At 43.5% G+C, this 15161-nt stretch overlaps 2 protein-coding genes across 4 annotated transcripts in view; one reads left to right on the forward strand and one right to left on the reverse strand.

Moving 5' to 3' along the window:
- Nucleotides 1–5823, forward strand: part of ninl (ninein-like) — an 80645-nt gene extending 74822 nt beyond the window's left edge. For all 3 annotated transcript variants that reach the window (XM_084021595.1, XM_084021594.1, XM_084021596.1), the window contains 9 exons: nucleotides 482–551; nucleotides 633–800; nucleotides 914–1030; nucleotides 2390–2503; nucleotides 2583–2729; nucleotides 2979–3092; nucleotides 3170–3379; nucleotides 3539–3652; nucleotides 3722–5823. In XM_084021595.1, the coding sequence (XP_083877721.1) occupies nucleotides 482–551; nucleotides 633–800; nucleotides 914–1030; nucleotides 2390–2503; nucleotides 2583–2729; nucleotides 2979–3092; nucleotides 3170–3379; nucleotides 3539–3652; nucleotides 3722–3913 (1246 nt within the window). In that variant the 3' untranslated portion in view covers nucleotides 3914–5823. The remainder of the gene's footprint in view (nucleotides 1–481; nucleotides 552–632; nucleotides 801–913; nucleotides 1031–2389; nucleotides 2504–2582; nucleotides 2730–2978; nucleotides 3093–3169; nucleotides 3380–3538; nucleotides 3653–3721) is intronic.
- A 732-nt stretch (nucleotides 5824–6555) lies between these two features.
- gins1 (GINS complex subunit 1 (Psf1 homolog)) lies at nucleotides 6556–15136 on the reverse strand. Its single transcript, XM_084021680.1, has 7 exons — nucleotides 14939–15136; nucleotides 11126–11190; nucleotides 10546–10644; nucleotides 10370–10460; nucleotides 8618–8734; nucleotides 8213–8287; nucleotides 6556–6758 (listed from the first exon to the last, which is right to left on the reverse strand). Exons 1-7 carry the CDS (start codon nucleotides 15011–15013, stop codon nucleotides 6690–6692), a joined length of 591 nt encoding a protein of 196 aa, XP_083877806.1. The 5' UTR covers nucleotides 15014–15136; the 3' UTR covers nucleotides 6556–6689.
- Nucleotides 15137–15161: the final 25 nt, after the last annotated feature.

Below are 15161 nucleotides of genomic sequence, written 5' to 3' on the forward strand. Positions count from 1 at the left end.
AAGAGTCTTTCACGGTTCTGACTGAAAAGCACCAGGTTTCTGTTTTTTTAGTGATCCACTGATTAATATCTCAGAAAATGAAATGTAATGATAAACCAAGAGAAGAACAAAACCGTTTATTCATCCAAATATAGTAGGGAGATGTTTAGTAGAGAAGATTTAACAAATAAAAAGTGTATCGTACATGTAAATAATACAGTGAACATATACAGCAAATACACAAATACATGTTACATTAAATGATATAGTCGGACCATGTCTATCATAAATAATTAACTTTACATTCATCACATATATAATCATAGTGCAGGTTCCCATTCAGCATGTTCAAAGAGTTACTAAATATAACAATCTCAACCGCCACAGTCCCTCATTGCTGTACCAACATCATCTTCTTGAATCGGTTCATATTTCTACTCTGGATCATAAACCCATATGTTCCTCAGAGTGGAAATAAAATACATAAACCTGCTGTTGTCAGGAGAAAACTGGACGAGATGGAGACAGAACATGAGAGAAGTAGAGAAGCAGAGGAGAGGCTGTACAAAGAGGTGAGATGCTGAATGTACCCGACAGTGACCTCTGAACTCACAGAGGTCAGAGGTCACAGCTTTTCTTCTCTTCGTCTGTAGAACACCAGATATCGTGAGGAGGTTCTGGATTTGAGCAGCAGGAACCTGCAGCTTAGCAACGACAATGCCGAGCTGATGGCTCGTCTACGTGGAGACCAGGAGTCGGTCCGGATGCTGCGGGAACGCCTTATGACGGTCTCCAAGGAACAAGAGGAGAAGGGAACGACGGTGAGCAGAAGTGCTTCCTTTTCGTCTCTTTCATGGCCCTTAAATGTTTCAATGAACAGATTCTCTAACGTGCATCTCTGGCTGGAAACGTGAGACTCTGTGTTTGGTTTCAGGTGCGGCGGCTGCAGGATGCAGCGCTGCAGCAGGAGAGAGACCAGCTGCAGCAGCAGGCCGTCTGGATGCAGGAGAGACAGCTGCTGCAGAGAGAGAATAGCTCCTACAAGGACAAGGTGTTTATAGGCTCATAGTTGCTCTCAGTTCCCTTCATACAACATCACCTTACTACCACTTTGTAGAGCTTTCACCTGCATGTCAGTATCACATGACTCAGGCGGCTGTACATGTGGGGAGATGTTACATTTATTTGTCTCGTATACAAGACGAGATGTAGTGGAATTCTCCAGAAAGCAACCAAAAATGGAATGATATAGAAAACAGTATTTTTCAGAAAAGAAACAATAAATCAGGAAGTTGCAGAGAAATGAAGCGGTAGTAGTGTCAGTCCGGTCTACAGGGGATTTCCTGTTTGCATCACCAGCTTCCTTTGACAAGAAAGCATAGAATAGGTAACTGACGTTATATTATTATTTTTATTTTATATTATGATGGACGATATGCTTCATGATATACAAGAGAGGATTCTGACACATCGCCTGCTGCTGATTCACTCGTAGACGCCATGTTGTTTAAAATCCAATCGTCTTGGGTTGCAATAAATCTTGGAATAAGTTGGGCTGGTCCCATTTTTACCCCCTCTAGTGGTTCTGCCCAGGTGACAACAAGGTGCAGCTGGCCTGGGAGGAAGTAGTTCAGCTCCAGTGCCAGCAGCAGGAGGAGAGGCCTCTGATGCAGACACTGCTGGTCTTGTCATGTTATTTAATAGATTAGATTGTTAGAAGCGTGTCATTTTGTAACTGATTGGGGCTGATAATGGGGCTACCCAAGGGTGGGGCATAACAACATGCCAAGTGCACATTGTGGTGGAAATCAGTTTATGATCACCTGATGAGAAATAAGAATACAACTCCTAACAGAGCTTTTAGTAATTTATTCTATAAAGAGTCCAAAAACAGGCTAGCAGTCGCTACAGACAGACTGTAAACAGACAAAGTCTAATAAGTCAAAGCCCTCGCAAACAGGGTGTCCAAGCGGACCGCATCACCGACATACAGCTTCAGAGTAAACTATCTGGCCAGATAGGGGCAGACTCCTTAAGAGTCTGACCAATTCTTCAGTCTTGAGAAGGGCTTTTTATACAGATGTTTGTGATGTGTCATCAGAAAAGCATTGTATGCGTTGTTTGTGTAGACGGAGAACTTTGTCCAGAATGTGGTGTTTGAACCACTCATCAGTGTCCATAGATCCATATTGACTTGCCAGCTGTGCTGGTGTCACAAGATGCATTTTACAACTCATGTAACATGACACAAGTACAGAAGTACATAAGTACAGAATACAGGTTACCTCATGACACACATGGAATAGTACGAGTTAAAACTACTCAAACTACTAATTATACTATAATGAACTACTAAATGAAAAATTCCCATCACACACATATTTAATGAAAGGCCTTTGTCTTGTCTCAGCTGGCCCATCTGTCGGAGCTGGAGGCGGAGCTCAGCAGTGTGACTCTGAAGCTGCAGTGGTTTGAGGAGGAGAACACCAAACTGCTGAGAGAAGCTGATGACCGAAACAACAAGGTCACAACTCACAACTGGGACTTTAACCCCCCGCAGACCGTGAGCTCTGTTCTCTTACCACCCTTGTGTCTTCCATCAGGTGGAGGAGCTGCAGCAGTCACTGCTCTTGCTGGAGTCGGAGGCCGAGCTGCTTCGATCTCAGCTCCACGCCATGAGTGATGGGGAACTCGGCCACCGCCAGGAAGTGACGGAGCTGCAGAGGAGACTCCTGGAAGCTCAGAGCAAGGTCATCAGAGACCAAAATATATAGTGCTTTACAGAATAGAATCCAATCGTTCCAAAAAAAATCAAATAGCTGTTAAGCCAAAGATTCACACCCATGTGAGCCTCCAGAGGTCTAGATAGTAGCTCACATTAGTCCAGAGACCAGACCAGACTATGTGGACAAACCAGAGACTGTCTGTGGTCCCCCAGAGGTCTAGATAGTAGCTCACATTAGTCCAGAGACAAATAAATGACGCTTGATGTTTGTCAGCTGTCGGAGCTGCAGGTCCAGGGTCTGGAGGTCCAGAAGCTGACCCAGGAGCAGCAGAACCTGATGACCAAACTGAACGAGCTGGCAACGGAGCGGACGCAGGCTCAGGACCAGGTCAGGACCACAGCCAACGGTTCCCTGGAACTGAACGCTGACACGGAGCGTTTTCTAAGCGAGGGTCCTGTGTGCAGGTGGTGCGGGCCGACGCGGCGATCAGTCTGGTGCAGGCGCAGCATGAGAGGCAGCTGCAGGAGCTGCAGCGGCGGGCGGGGGACGGCTGCAGGGAGCAAGTTGAGCTGCTGCAGGACCGGCTGATGGAGGAGCAGAGGAGGAGTCAGCATCTGGAGGAGACGCTGAGGCTTCAGGGCCAGCAGAGCAGCTCCCAGATCAGCATGAAGCAGGTAGGCACGCAAGGTGCAAAGGTCACAGGCTTTACTCTCAGTTCATGTACTTGAAAGTTACTTACTTACTTACTTATTAAGAAAAGTTTAAAATCATATTTTAGAATAGATTTGATCATATCACTGAGCATCTGTGGTTGTGTGCCTTGTTGCGTTCAGGATCAGTATGAGAAGGTGATTTCGGCCCTGCAGCAGAGGATGGAGGAGCTGGAAATCAAACTGAAGGGGGTTCACCTGCTCCTGCAGGAGAAAGTCCAGCAGCTCAAAGAGCAGGTCAGTCTTGCTCCTGTTCTCAGACTACCACGCCCCTCCAGTAGTATGACACGTTGTTGTCGTGTGCAGATGGCGAAGAACACCAAGTCCAGCGTGCTGCTGAAGGACCTGTATGTGGAGAACTCCCAGCTCATGAAGGCTCTGCAGGTCACCGAGCAGCGGCAGAAGAATGCCGAGAAGAAGAACTTCCTGTTGGAGGACAAAGTCAAAGCTCTGAACAAACTGTTGCAAGAGATCGTCCAGGCGTCACTGGCCACATAGCCAGACTCCTCAGTGATCAACTGGTCTCAGGTCAGTTTCACTAAAGCAGCTTCAAGATATAGGCTGAATCTGGACAGAGGGTTCAGACATGCGATGGAGGACGTAAAGTTCCTCATTGATGTCTTCATGGAGGAACCGAACGGCACCGGTCCAAGGAGAACGAGTTGAAGTGAGAACCAGTCAGACATGAAACACGTCACATAACATCAGACTGCAACAGCATATTACAACCAGTACAATTAAAAAAATAAATAATAATATAATATAATATATATAATATTATTATTATTACAGGAACATGGGGGATACTTGAAGAGAAACTGGAAAAATCACTTTAATAAACTTGGATATCTATATTCTCTGAGACCTAAGTTGTTAATTTATATGAAAAAAACATCAGTATGGTGTTTTCTTCTGCACCAACTCATGACTTCAGTGTCTCTTTGGAGTCCTGATGCTGATACTAAAATCACAACTATTGATGATGTGTGATGCGGTTGATCCAACCTTGACACAGAAACGGTATATCAGTTTGTTTCCTTGTAAATTTACAACTTTAAATAAAAATGTTTCTCTGAATGCTACTCCTGATACTCGGACAACAATCCTTTAATAACATGGTTACAACATGTGACAGGATATATAATAATATTTACACTATATAATAATAATAATAATGACCTAAAATGGTGAAAAATATCTATTCTTGTCAAATGTTCAGTTTAATATGTAACACAGATAAATCAGGAAATTATCATGTTTTGAGGCTGAAAACAAACAACATTTTCTGAAATACACATAATCAATTATTAAAACAGTTGGTGATTATTTTTCTGGACGGCTAGATGATGAATCCCTCCAGCTTTAACACCAAAGTAAATAATACTTATCATTACTTTAGTTTACAAAGATGAGTTTTCACTCAACATGCAGAAAATCATTTTTTTCAGTGTCAATTAATTCAGCAGGTTATTTTGTCAATCGATTTACTCTACTATAATAATTATTCATATGTGACCTCTGACCTTCAGCATAAAAGCATTGCTGCTTTACATCATGTTAAATGAGTGAAAGAACAGATTAATAATCTGTAACACATGATGTCCTGATCAGACAATCAGAGCATCAAAAAGTCTCTGTTAATACAACACATGGGTTAATATAGTATTTATTGACTGCTGCATTAAATCAAATATAAATGAAAAGTATAATTCCTGTTCTTATCCTACAAGGATTTACTTTAATGCCTCCCTGAAATGTGGCCGATGTGATGATGGTTGAGTTACTTCCACCAAATTGCGATAAAAAAAACTTAATTTAAAGCGAGCTGAAGAACTAATCGACTCTCCCCTGTAAATAAATAACCAGGTGAGATGTGGCTGGTAGTTGAACTGGCAGGTAAAACACGGGGTGTGTGGGCGTCGCCTGTTATACATGAGTCATCACATCCTCACCTGTAACACCTGGATATGATTGTGTCTGTTTTTCCTCCCTGAAGCTGCTTTGTATAAACTGAACTCTGGTTTCCATCACAAGACAAAGGAAACCAGTTGGACCACACACACACAGACACACACACACCCTGAAGTATTGAGGTTATTATTATGCCATGATGGTATTCTGTTCCTTTATGTTCTCTATATTTTTATTGTTATCTTTAATGTCAAAGTGGGACTTTTATTTTTTTTTAAAGTCGAGTTTTCCTGTTTTGCTCTGTAGTCTCTTTTCTGTTCAGGTCCAACAAACCAAATGACACCTGTCTGTGAGACAAACGGAGCTCATGTATCATACTGTAACATTAAATTATCTGTTTTTATCACAGCGTCATGTTTGGTGTCTTTAGTCATGGTGAGGTCAAACATCCCCTGATCTTTTGATCCTTTACACTGTAATTAAACTGATAAAATATGTGATGCTGTGCTGTGTTGGATGTTCATGTGGATTTTTTTGGGATTTCGGTGTGTCAATGTTTCCTTTCAACTTGATTTTATTTTGAAAGCGACTATCCTCTTTGTACAGTTGAACTACTGCACAACAGTCAACTTCTTGCAGAGTTGCCTCAAAGTCACTAAGGTACATTAAGAATGAGTAAAACCCAAAAGTAAAAGAAAGTATGTATATGTGTGTGTATATATATATATATATGTATATATATATGTGTATATATATATATATGTATATATATATGTGTATATATATATATGTATATATATATGTGTGTATATATATATATATATATGTATATATATATATATATATATGTATATATATGTGTTTATATATATATATATATATATATATATATATATATATGTGTTTATATATATATATGTATATATATATATATATATATATGTATGTATATGTACACATTTATATACTTTTTACTCCTTTAGTTACTTTACAAATAATGTATATATTATGCTGCATAATAAGTACCTTGGGCTCCCGAACTGTTCCTGTCTGTCTCTAAATGTCAGCCCTGTGATAGACTGGTTACCTGTCTGTACCCTCCTCGGATCGCCTCCAGCCCCCACATGCAGGATAAGCGATGGACGATGGATGGAATAAGTACCTTTGTAGTATTACAATTGTAACTGTAGTAAAATATCAGATTAGGTGTGTCAACAGACTGAATACACTTAGAAAAACAAACATTTTATTTTTACACCCAGAGCTATATTTTCCAAACTGTTGTGTTCAGGAAGTGTGACTTGTGATTCCTGAATCCTCCTCAGCCAATGAGAACACTCTTTTCCTGTCAGTTGCTTCTTCATCAGGACACCACGTGCTCCAGGACGCCCTGACGGATCAGCTGCTCACATTTCCACCGTGGCAGGAAGTGCTGCAGAGACAGGTGGACGAGCATTAAGGTGTGATAAACAGAATAAACATAACAGTAATTATATATATGTAATTAATATAATAAGGCAGAATGTAAACTGCTCAAAAAAATAAAGGGAACACTAAAACAACATGATGTAACTGCCAGTCAATCATATTTCTGAGATATCAGCCCGTCCAATTAGGAAGCAGCACCGATTGGGAATCAATTTCACCTGCTGTTGTGCAAATGGAACAGACCACAGGTGGAAATGAGTGGCAATTAGCAAGACATCCATAAAGGAATGGTTCTGCAGGTGGTGACCACAGACCATTTCTCTGTTCTCTGCCTTTTTGGAATTTTGGCAGTGGTTGCACCACTAGAGGTAGCATGAGGCGGTTTTTCCAACCCACAGAAGTTGCCCAGTTAGTGCAACTCATCCAGGATGGCACATCAATGTGCACTGTGGCAAGAAGGTTTGCTCTGTCCCCCAGCACCGTGTCAAGAGCATGGAGGAGATTCCAGGAGACAGGCCAGTACACCTGGAGACGTTGAGGGGGCCGAAGGAGGACAACAACCCAACAGCAGGACCGATGTCTGCTCCTTTGTGCACGGAGGAACAGAAGGAACACTGCCAGAGCCCTACAAAATGACCTCCAGCAGGCCACTGATGTTCAAGTTTCAACTCAAACGGTCCGAAATCGACTCCATGAGGGTGGTTTGAGGGCCTGACGTCCACAAATAGGGCCTGTGCTTACAACCCAACACCGTGCAATGCAATTGGCATTTGCTAGAGATCACAGAGATTGGTAGATTAGCCATTGGCGCCCTGTGCTCTTCACGGATGAGAGCAGATTCACCCTGAGCACATGTGACCGACGTGACAGGGTCTGGCGACACTGCGAAGAACGTTCTGCTGCTGCAACATCCTACAGCATGACCGGTTTGGTGGTGGGTCAGTGATGGTCTGGGGAGGCATTTCTTTGGAAGGTCGCACAGCCCTCCATGTGCTTGCTGGAGGTACCCTGACTGCCATTAGGTACTGGGATGAGATCCTGAGACCCATTGTGAGACCATATGCTGGTGCAGTGGGCTCTAGGTTCCTTCTAATGCATGACAATGCTAGGCCCCATGTCGCTGGAGTGTGTCAGCAGTTCCTGCATGATGAAGGCATTGAGTGCGGTCACATGGTAAGATCGTATTGATTTTTCCAAGAAATACGTTGCCACTCGAAGGGGTCTCTTCTAAAATCCCTGTTCACGTGCCGTTGAATAGTTCCGATAATAGTCAGTGACCTGGCTGACTCCGCTTCGTTAGATAGCGCTGTAGCCACTTTGTAATGAATAAAGATTTCCAACATAATATATGTTATATTAGAATATGTTATTCATTGAGAACTAGCATGTGGTGTTTAGGTGTTCCCTTTATTTTTTTGAGCAGTGTATGTTTCAGAAGCAGCAGTTTCCCGTCCTGACCTGACTGTTCTTCTTCAGTAGGATCACAGTTCCATCATCGATCTCAAACTCTCCGTGGTCCTTTAAACATCTCACCTAGAAAACATGTCACCATCATGTGATAAACCTGCAGCTGGTGGCACATACAGTATATACACGTGTATACAAGTACAAGCTGTAAATACAAGTACATGTGGTTACAGAAGAAGAGAGAGATAAACGATTGTGTCGCCAGGAAAAAATAAAACTGAACAAAAGCAGAAATAAATCAAATTCTAAAAAATGCCAAGACTTTATTTGTGCTGAAACTAAAAGACGCCATGTGAAGTAAAGACAGTTTAAGCTGCTATACTTTGTTCCTACACTTCCCATCATGCAAGACAACATCACAGGTGTTTGGAGGAGGAGAGGATGACGTGGTCTCACCTCGATGTAAAGACTCTTTGGAGGCTTCATGTCCTGAGTGATGTCAAGACCGCCCTCTCCCCCCAGAGACCGCATGAAGGAGGCCAGAGACTTCTTATACTGACTGAACCACTGGACCTGAGAGAGAGAGAGAGAGAGAGAGAGAGAGAGAGAGAGACACACACACACACACACACACACACACACACACACACACACACACACACACACACACACACACACACACACACACACACACACACACACACACACACACACACACACACACACACACAGGGGGGGGGGGGGGGGTTCTGTATCAAACTTAAAGGGATAGTTCAGAATTTTGGACATAAGACCTATTTTCCAAGTGAGCCGGTGTGTTCGAGACGTAAGGAGACATATCGATGTACATATGTGTTGATAGAATGTTTGAAATAAAACCAACCTTGCATTTTTAAGGATTTATGTCTCAGCAGCAGCAGCAGCGTGTCATACTTCCTAGTAGGCTATGGCAGCGGCGGAGTTATATCACCTAGCACTTATAAGTTACCGGTTCTATAATAGTTTGTTTACCTGCTGTCATTGCTACAGACGCAGAGTAGCCTGCAGTGCTAGTTTCTTCAATCTCACAGAAATGGACACTTTTGGAGAATATACTGAAACTTTTGAAGACTCTGATGAGGAATTTTTTCCACCCAAACCGAACCGTACCTGTACGAGCCTGAATATACAGAGGAAGAATTGCACGAGAGGGATGCTCAAAGGGCAGAACGTGAACGAGCGTCTGTGGAGACCGAGATAACCCCCGCTGGAGCTGAGAACCGGGACCGAACAAACGGAGACTGGTGGTGCCAGGAGGGAATCCCCCGCAACGCGTCCGAGGGTTTACGGGTCTACGGACGGAGCAGAGGTCTGGGTTCGCGGTGCGTAATTGTGGCTTTGCGTGGCCGTGGGCTGCCCGGTGTTTGAGTGAGGTCCAAGCGCTTTTCACCCAGGTCTGGGGGAATAAGGGCCGAGAGTTCGCCTGTGTTTTTGTGTCTATTTACCGGATGGATTCCCCGCAACGCGTCCGAGGGTTTACGGGTCTATGGATGGAGCAGAGGTCCAGCTTTGCGGTGCGTAATTGTGGCTTCGCGCGGCCGTGAGCTGCCCGGTGTTTGAGTGAGCTCCAAGGGCTTTTCAGACAGTCTTGGGGGCACAAGTGCAGAGAGTTCGGCGGTGTTGAGCCGCGTGTTTACCGGCTGGATTTCGAGCGGCGATTTCCGCTGCTGCTGAGAAACTAGTTCCTCAAAAAATGGATGATTCATGTGATGCGAGGTTAGTTTTGTTTCAAATATTATTCTATCAACACACATATGTACATCGACAGTCTAGTGTTTTAATGGATTTGCCTCGGGTGCACTGTGGAGTGGGCAAGACTGTTTTTAATGCTTGTCTAGCTAAGAACCATTGACTCGCGCTAGCTATAGCATAAGCGAACTTGGCAACTAGAAGAACTGAATGAAATTTCTTGAAAAATAGATGAATTTACATTCTGAGTAACCAATATTATCACTATTGGTTCTCCTCTGAGCTGTTAAACAGGATGTGATGGTTTTTTTAGTTGTTAGGGACAATGCTCATTGATTCAAAAACGCATCAAAAATACAACAGTAATTAAAGACAAACACACCATCAAACAGACACGCCTCACACTCCACATATGACATTACAATGACAGCACACAGTAAGGGTTCAGTATGGATAAAGAGACAAAGGAACGAGGCATACCTCCTCTGCACACATGTGGAAGCGCACATTGGCCGGCAGCACGCTGCCATACTCCCACCGCAGAGCTCGGATCCTCAGCAGGCGGTCGTAGCTGACGGGAGGAGAACGTCTTTAATCAGCCAATAACACAACAGACTGATGGTCACATAATAAACAGGTGTGAGTGAGATGGTTACAGGTAGGCGGTGAGGCAGCGCTGGTTCCTCAGCAAGCAGCAGTGACGCAGTTTGATGGAGGGAATCAGCTCAGCTCGGCCGTCAGCCTTCGCCTCGTTACTGAAACACACAGACCCTTCCATTAAAACAACTATTTCATAGGAATACACGTCTGTCATCAGAGGTGGGAATAAGAGCCAAAAAAGAGACAGATAAAGCAAAATAAAAACCGTAAGAATTCAACAAGCAAATATGACAACATCAGTATTCCGTTTTTTGTTATTTGTTTGAGCAGAAAGAGAACAAGAAGTGTAATATTTAAATAGGAAATCAATAAAAAAAACAAAATAAAAACATGTGTATCTGGTTCCATCATCTTGCATTCCTAAATGTAAAATATGGACTTGTATTAACGAAGTGAGAGTGAGACAAGACAAATATAAAGCATCCATAACACTGAGGCGTGATGGTTAGTTGAGAGACACATTAACTGTAACAGAAAGTACTTCTGTCCTCACAAAGAGTTTAGTCTAAAATACAAACTCATCAGCCGATATGAGGTGCACAATATGTTTGTGATATAATCTGTGTCAGGACTCACACATCAGTCTGGTTCTGTTCATAAAGAGCTTCCATCTCCTGCAGAACCTGCCGGAGTCCATCTTCCTGAAAACAACCACATCAGACGTTCTACAGTCACACGAACGTTCACGTGGATCAAGCAGACTGGTGGAGGCCTCTGCTGGTGGGAGGTCTCCCTGATCATACACGCCCCTACAGTGTCCAAATGATGTTTGTTCAATCTCAGATCTTCAGCTCATTATTACTATTACATTACACTAAGAACACAATGTCACACACCTATGGTGACAATAGGATGGTTGGAGATGAACTGCTCCTCGCCTGGAACATAGATGAGAGCAGGTGGCAGCAGCAGGAGGCAGAGCCTAAAAGTTGCGCTCCAGTCGGAGGCCCGACCTGGTGCCCCCATGTTTCACGTTGCAACACTATGAACTGTGTGTAATTCCCTCAGTTAACGTCAGCATCGATGCTGACTTACAGAAAGTGGACATAAAGGGCTCAAAGAGTCCGCCATCATAGGCTACACACCTGGTTTATTGTTATTATATTACACCTGGTTTATTGTTATTATATTACACCTGGTGTATTATTATTATATTACACACCTAGTTTGTTATTTTATTACACACCTGTTTTATTGTTATTATTATATTACACACCTGGTTTATAATTATTGTATTACACACCTGGTTTATTATTATTATATTACACACCTGGTTTATTGTTATTATATTACACATAGGGATGCAAATTATCAAGTAATTCATTAAAAGTGAGAACAGAAGCGGTCCTAATACTGAGCCTTGAGGAATACCCGTGTCCAGAGAACAGGGTTTGGACATAAAGCCATCCATGTGACCTGAAAGGTGCCATTTGTCAGGTATGATGTGAACCAGGTGAGAGGAGAATCAGTTATGCCAAGTTTAGCCAGGGTGGAGAGGAGGATTTGGTGGTTGACTGTGTCGAATGCAGCAGATAGGTCGAGGAGAATGAGAACGGAGGAGTGGGATGAGGCTCTGGCGTCTCGCAGGGACTCGGTCACTGTGAGGAGGGCCGTCTCAGTGGAGTGAGCAGTCCTGAATCCTGATTGATTAGGGTCTAGGAGGTTGTTCTGTGAGAGATAGGATGACAGTTGGTTGTAGGCGGCACGTTCCAAGGTTTTAGAGAGGAATGAAAGAAGAGACACGGGTCTGTAGCTTTGGATGTCAGCAGCGTCAAGGTTGGGTTTTTTAAGGAGGGGATTCACTGTAACTGTCTTAAAAGCCACTGGAATGACACCTGAGGTGAGGGAGGAGTTGATCAGGGTGGTGAGGAATGGCAAGATGTCGTGTGAGATGTCTTGGAGAAGAGAGGAGGGAATAGGGTCAAGGGAGCAGGTGGTGGCACGGTTAGATGTAACAAGTGCGTGAACGTCTTCAGAGGTGAGGGGGCTAAAGCTGGTAAGGCCATCAGAGTTGAGAGTTAGTGGAGATGTTTTCTGGGAGGCTATAGGCGTGAATGAGGAGCTGATGTAATTTACTTTCTTGGAGAACATGGAGAAGAGTTTCCTGGGGTTGGAGGCGGAAGAGTTGATCTTTGCCAGGTAGAAGGTAGATTTAGCTGCCGAAACAGTTGAGGTGAAGTCAGAGAGGAGGTGGTGGTAGTGAGCAAGGTCGTCATCCTGGCCTGATTTCTTCCATTTTCTCTCTGCCGCTCGCAACACTGATCTGTTGGTTCGCAGAGGTTGAGACAGCCAGGGAGGGGAGGGAGATGATTGCGCAGGTGGTGAGATGGGGGGACAGAGATTGTCCAAAGAAGAGGAGAGTGAGGACATCAGGATGGAGGAGGCTTCCTCAGTAGGCATTAAGGAGAACTGTTCTGTGGATGGTAGTGAGGAAATAACAGTTGAGGAGAGAGCGGAGAGAGTGAGGGATTTCAGGTTGCGGTGGCTGGTGACAGTTCGAGGCGTAGAGGGGAGGGATGTGGTGGACTTCATGGGGAGGGAGAAAGTCACAAAGTGGTGGTCGGACATGGTGAGCGGGGTAACAGAGAGTGCCGAGATGCCACAGGATCTTATGAAGACAAGGTCAAGTTGGTTCCCGGCCCGGTGAGTGGGTGGAGAGGGGGAGAGTGTAAGGTCAAATGCGGAGAAAAAGTCAATGAATTCAGATGAGTACAGCTTTCCAGAGTGGATGTTGAAGTCACTGAGGACGACGAGTGGTGTGCCATCATCAGGGGAGCAGCTCAGGAGGGCATCCATCTCATCTAAAAAGTCACAGAGAGGACCGGGTGGGCGATAGATCACTATGATGTTGAGTTTGAAAGGAAGGGTGACAGAGACAGCGTGGAATTCAAGTGCAGGACTCCAGGTAGGTGGTCCAGAGGAATGACCTGGTAGGACCACCTGGGTGAGATGAGGAGCCCAGTTCCTCCTCCTCGCCCTGTTCGTCTTGGGGAGCGTGAAAACGAGTAGGCAGTTGAAAGGGCAACTGGAGTGGCAGTGTTTTCTGGGGTGATCCAGGTCTCCAGGTTTATTGTTATTTTATTACACACCTGGTTTATCGTTATATTACACACCTGGTTTATTATTATTATGGGGGCTACGGCCGCCTTGATCTTGTGAGATTATCGTTGCCCACAAAACTAACCGGCACAGTGACTCACGGTATGAACTGAACTGATACTGCTGTGGGAGGTTGTGCTTTAATGCGGAGCCGGACTTACAATAAAACTACCAGAGCTCTATTCCAAAAAGAGATTGTAACTATTCCTTATATAATTCCATATTAGAACAGTTTAATAGAGAATATGCCATGGAAGAAAGTTTGGTCTTTGCCTTTCAAATATGTTCTTACTAATAAAGTGAGAGAAGTTGCATTTAAATGACTTCACAGATTCTACCCTGCAAAATGTGTACTTAAAGCTGTACTTTTTGACAAATCTTTCAAATCGTAGACTACAGCTTTAAGAGGTATAAATCGGATATTGAATCTGAATGCTCGTTCTGTAAAAGCTCAGATGAAAATATTTCCCATCTGTTTTGGAAATGCTCCTAGACTCATCTCATTTCAGATTTGTGTTTTTGTTTTCAGGATGTTTTCTTTTGTGTAATGGAGCTCAAGAAAAACAGGGACGGACAGTATTTTATTATAAGTTATAAGTAATAAGTTTTTCCTGTGAAATTGAAGGATATTTGGACTCCATAACATACTCAAAGAACTGTAAAGGTCAGAAGAGAAATATATATGCAAATATACTCAACACTTGTGACACCTCATGACTGACTGATACTTGAACTCTTCTAACCGTGAATGGATTCATTCTGTCTGCTTATTGATTAGCCTTGATGTAGATTTCCTGGGATATGAATGGTTTGTTATGTACCGTATGTGTTTATGTGGTCTGTGTTATATGTATGGATTTACAAATGTCTTCAAAAAAGTTATTGGAGAGAAAAAACACAAAACTAACCGGCCTCATCTCCAACTATCAGCAGTTTGATGATTCAGCAGCAGGCAGCGTTATAGACCGTATATGAACTCTTTACGGTTGCTTTGTTTCGCCTCGTTGTGCACACCACTGTGATTAGCTGCCGTTGCGTTTCAGCCGAACTGTGATGGAGTCCTTACATTTTCTAATCATATATTGAAGACATTCATAAGACGTCTGTGTATCGTATGATCAGCGAGACATTTAAAATGTTAGATTTTTAAACAAAGACCAGCAAAGAAACTTTGAGGTGGTTGATCTTTAAACGAAGACCAGCAAGCATACCTTAACATGTTAGATTTGTAAAAGAAGATTGCCGATTTTAACAAACGATACTACTGGAGGTTTACCGGCGGCCACTCACATTAAAAGCGGGCAGCTGTCCGTCGCTCATCCGGTGAAGCTCTCTAATTAACTCGATGGCTTTCTCACAGAACATCCCGGCGTCGTGAAACGCAAACACGCTGAGCAGAAAACTGTTATTTAATACTTATTGAACCATAAAACCCCCAGACTTTCGCTGTGGATGTCAGCTCTGCTTTCGCGGCAAAATTGGAGTGTTATGATCATGTGACTAAATGACGTGC

The sequence above is a fragment of the Eutrigla gurnardus genome (assembly GCF_963514095.1).
Source record: "Eutrigla gurnardus genome assembly, chromosome: 11".
Lineage (NCBI taxonomy): Eukaryota > Metazoa > Chordata > Actinopteri > Perciformes > Triglidae > Eutrigla > Eutrigla gurnardus.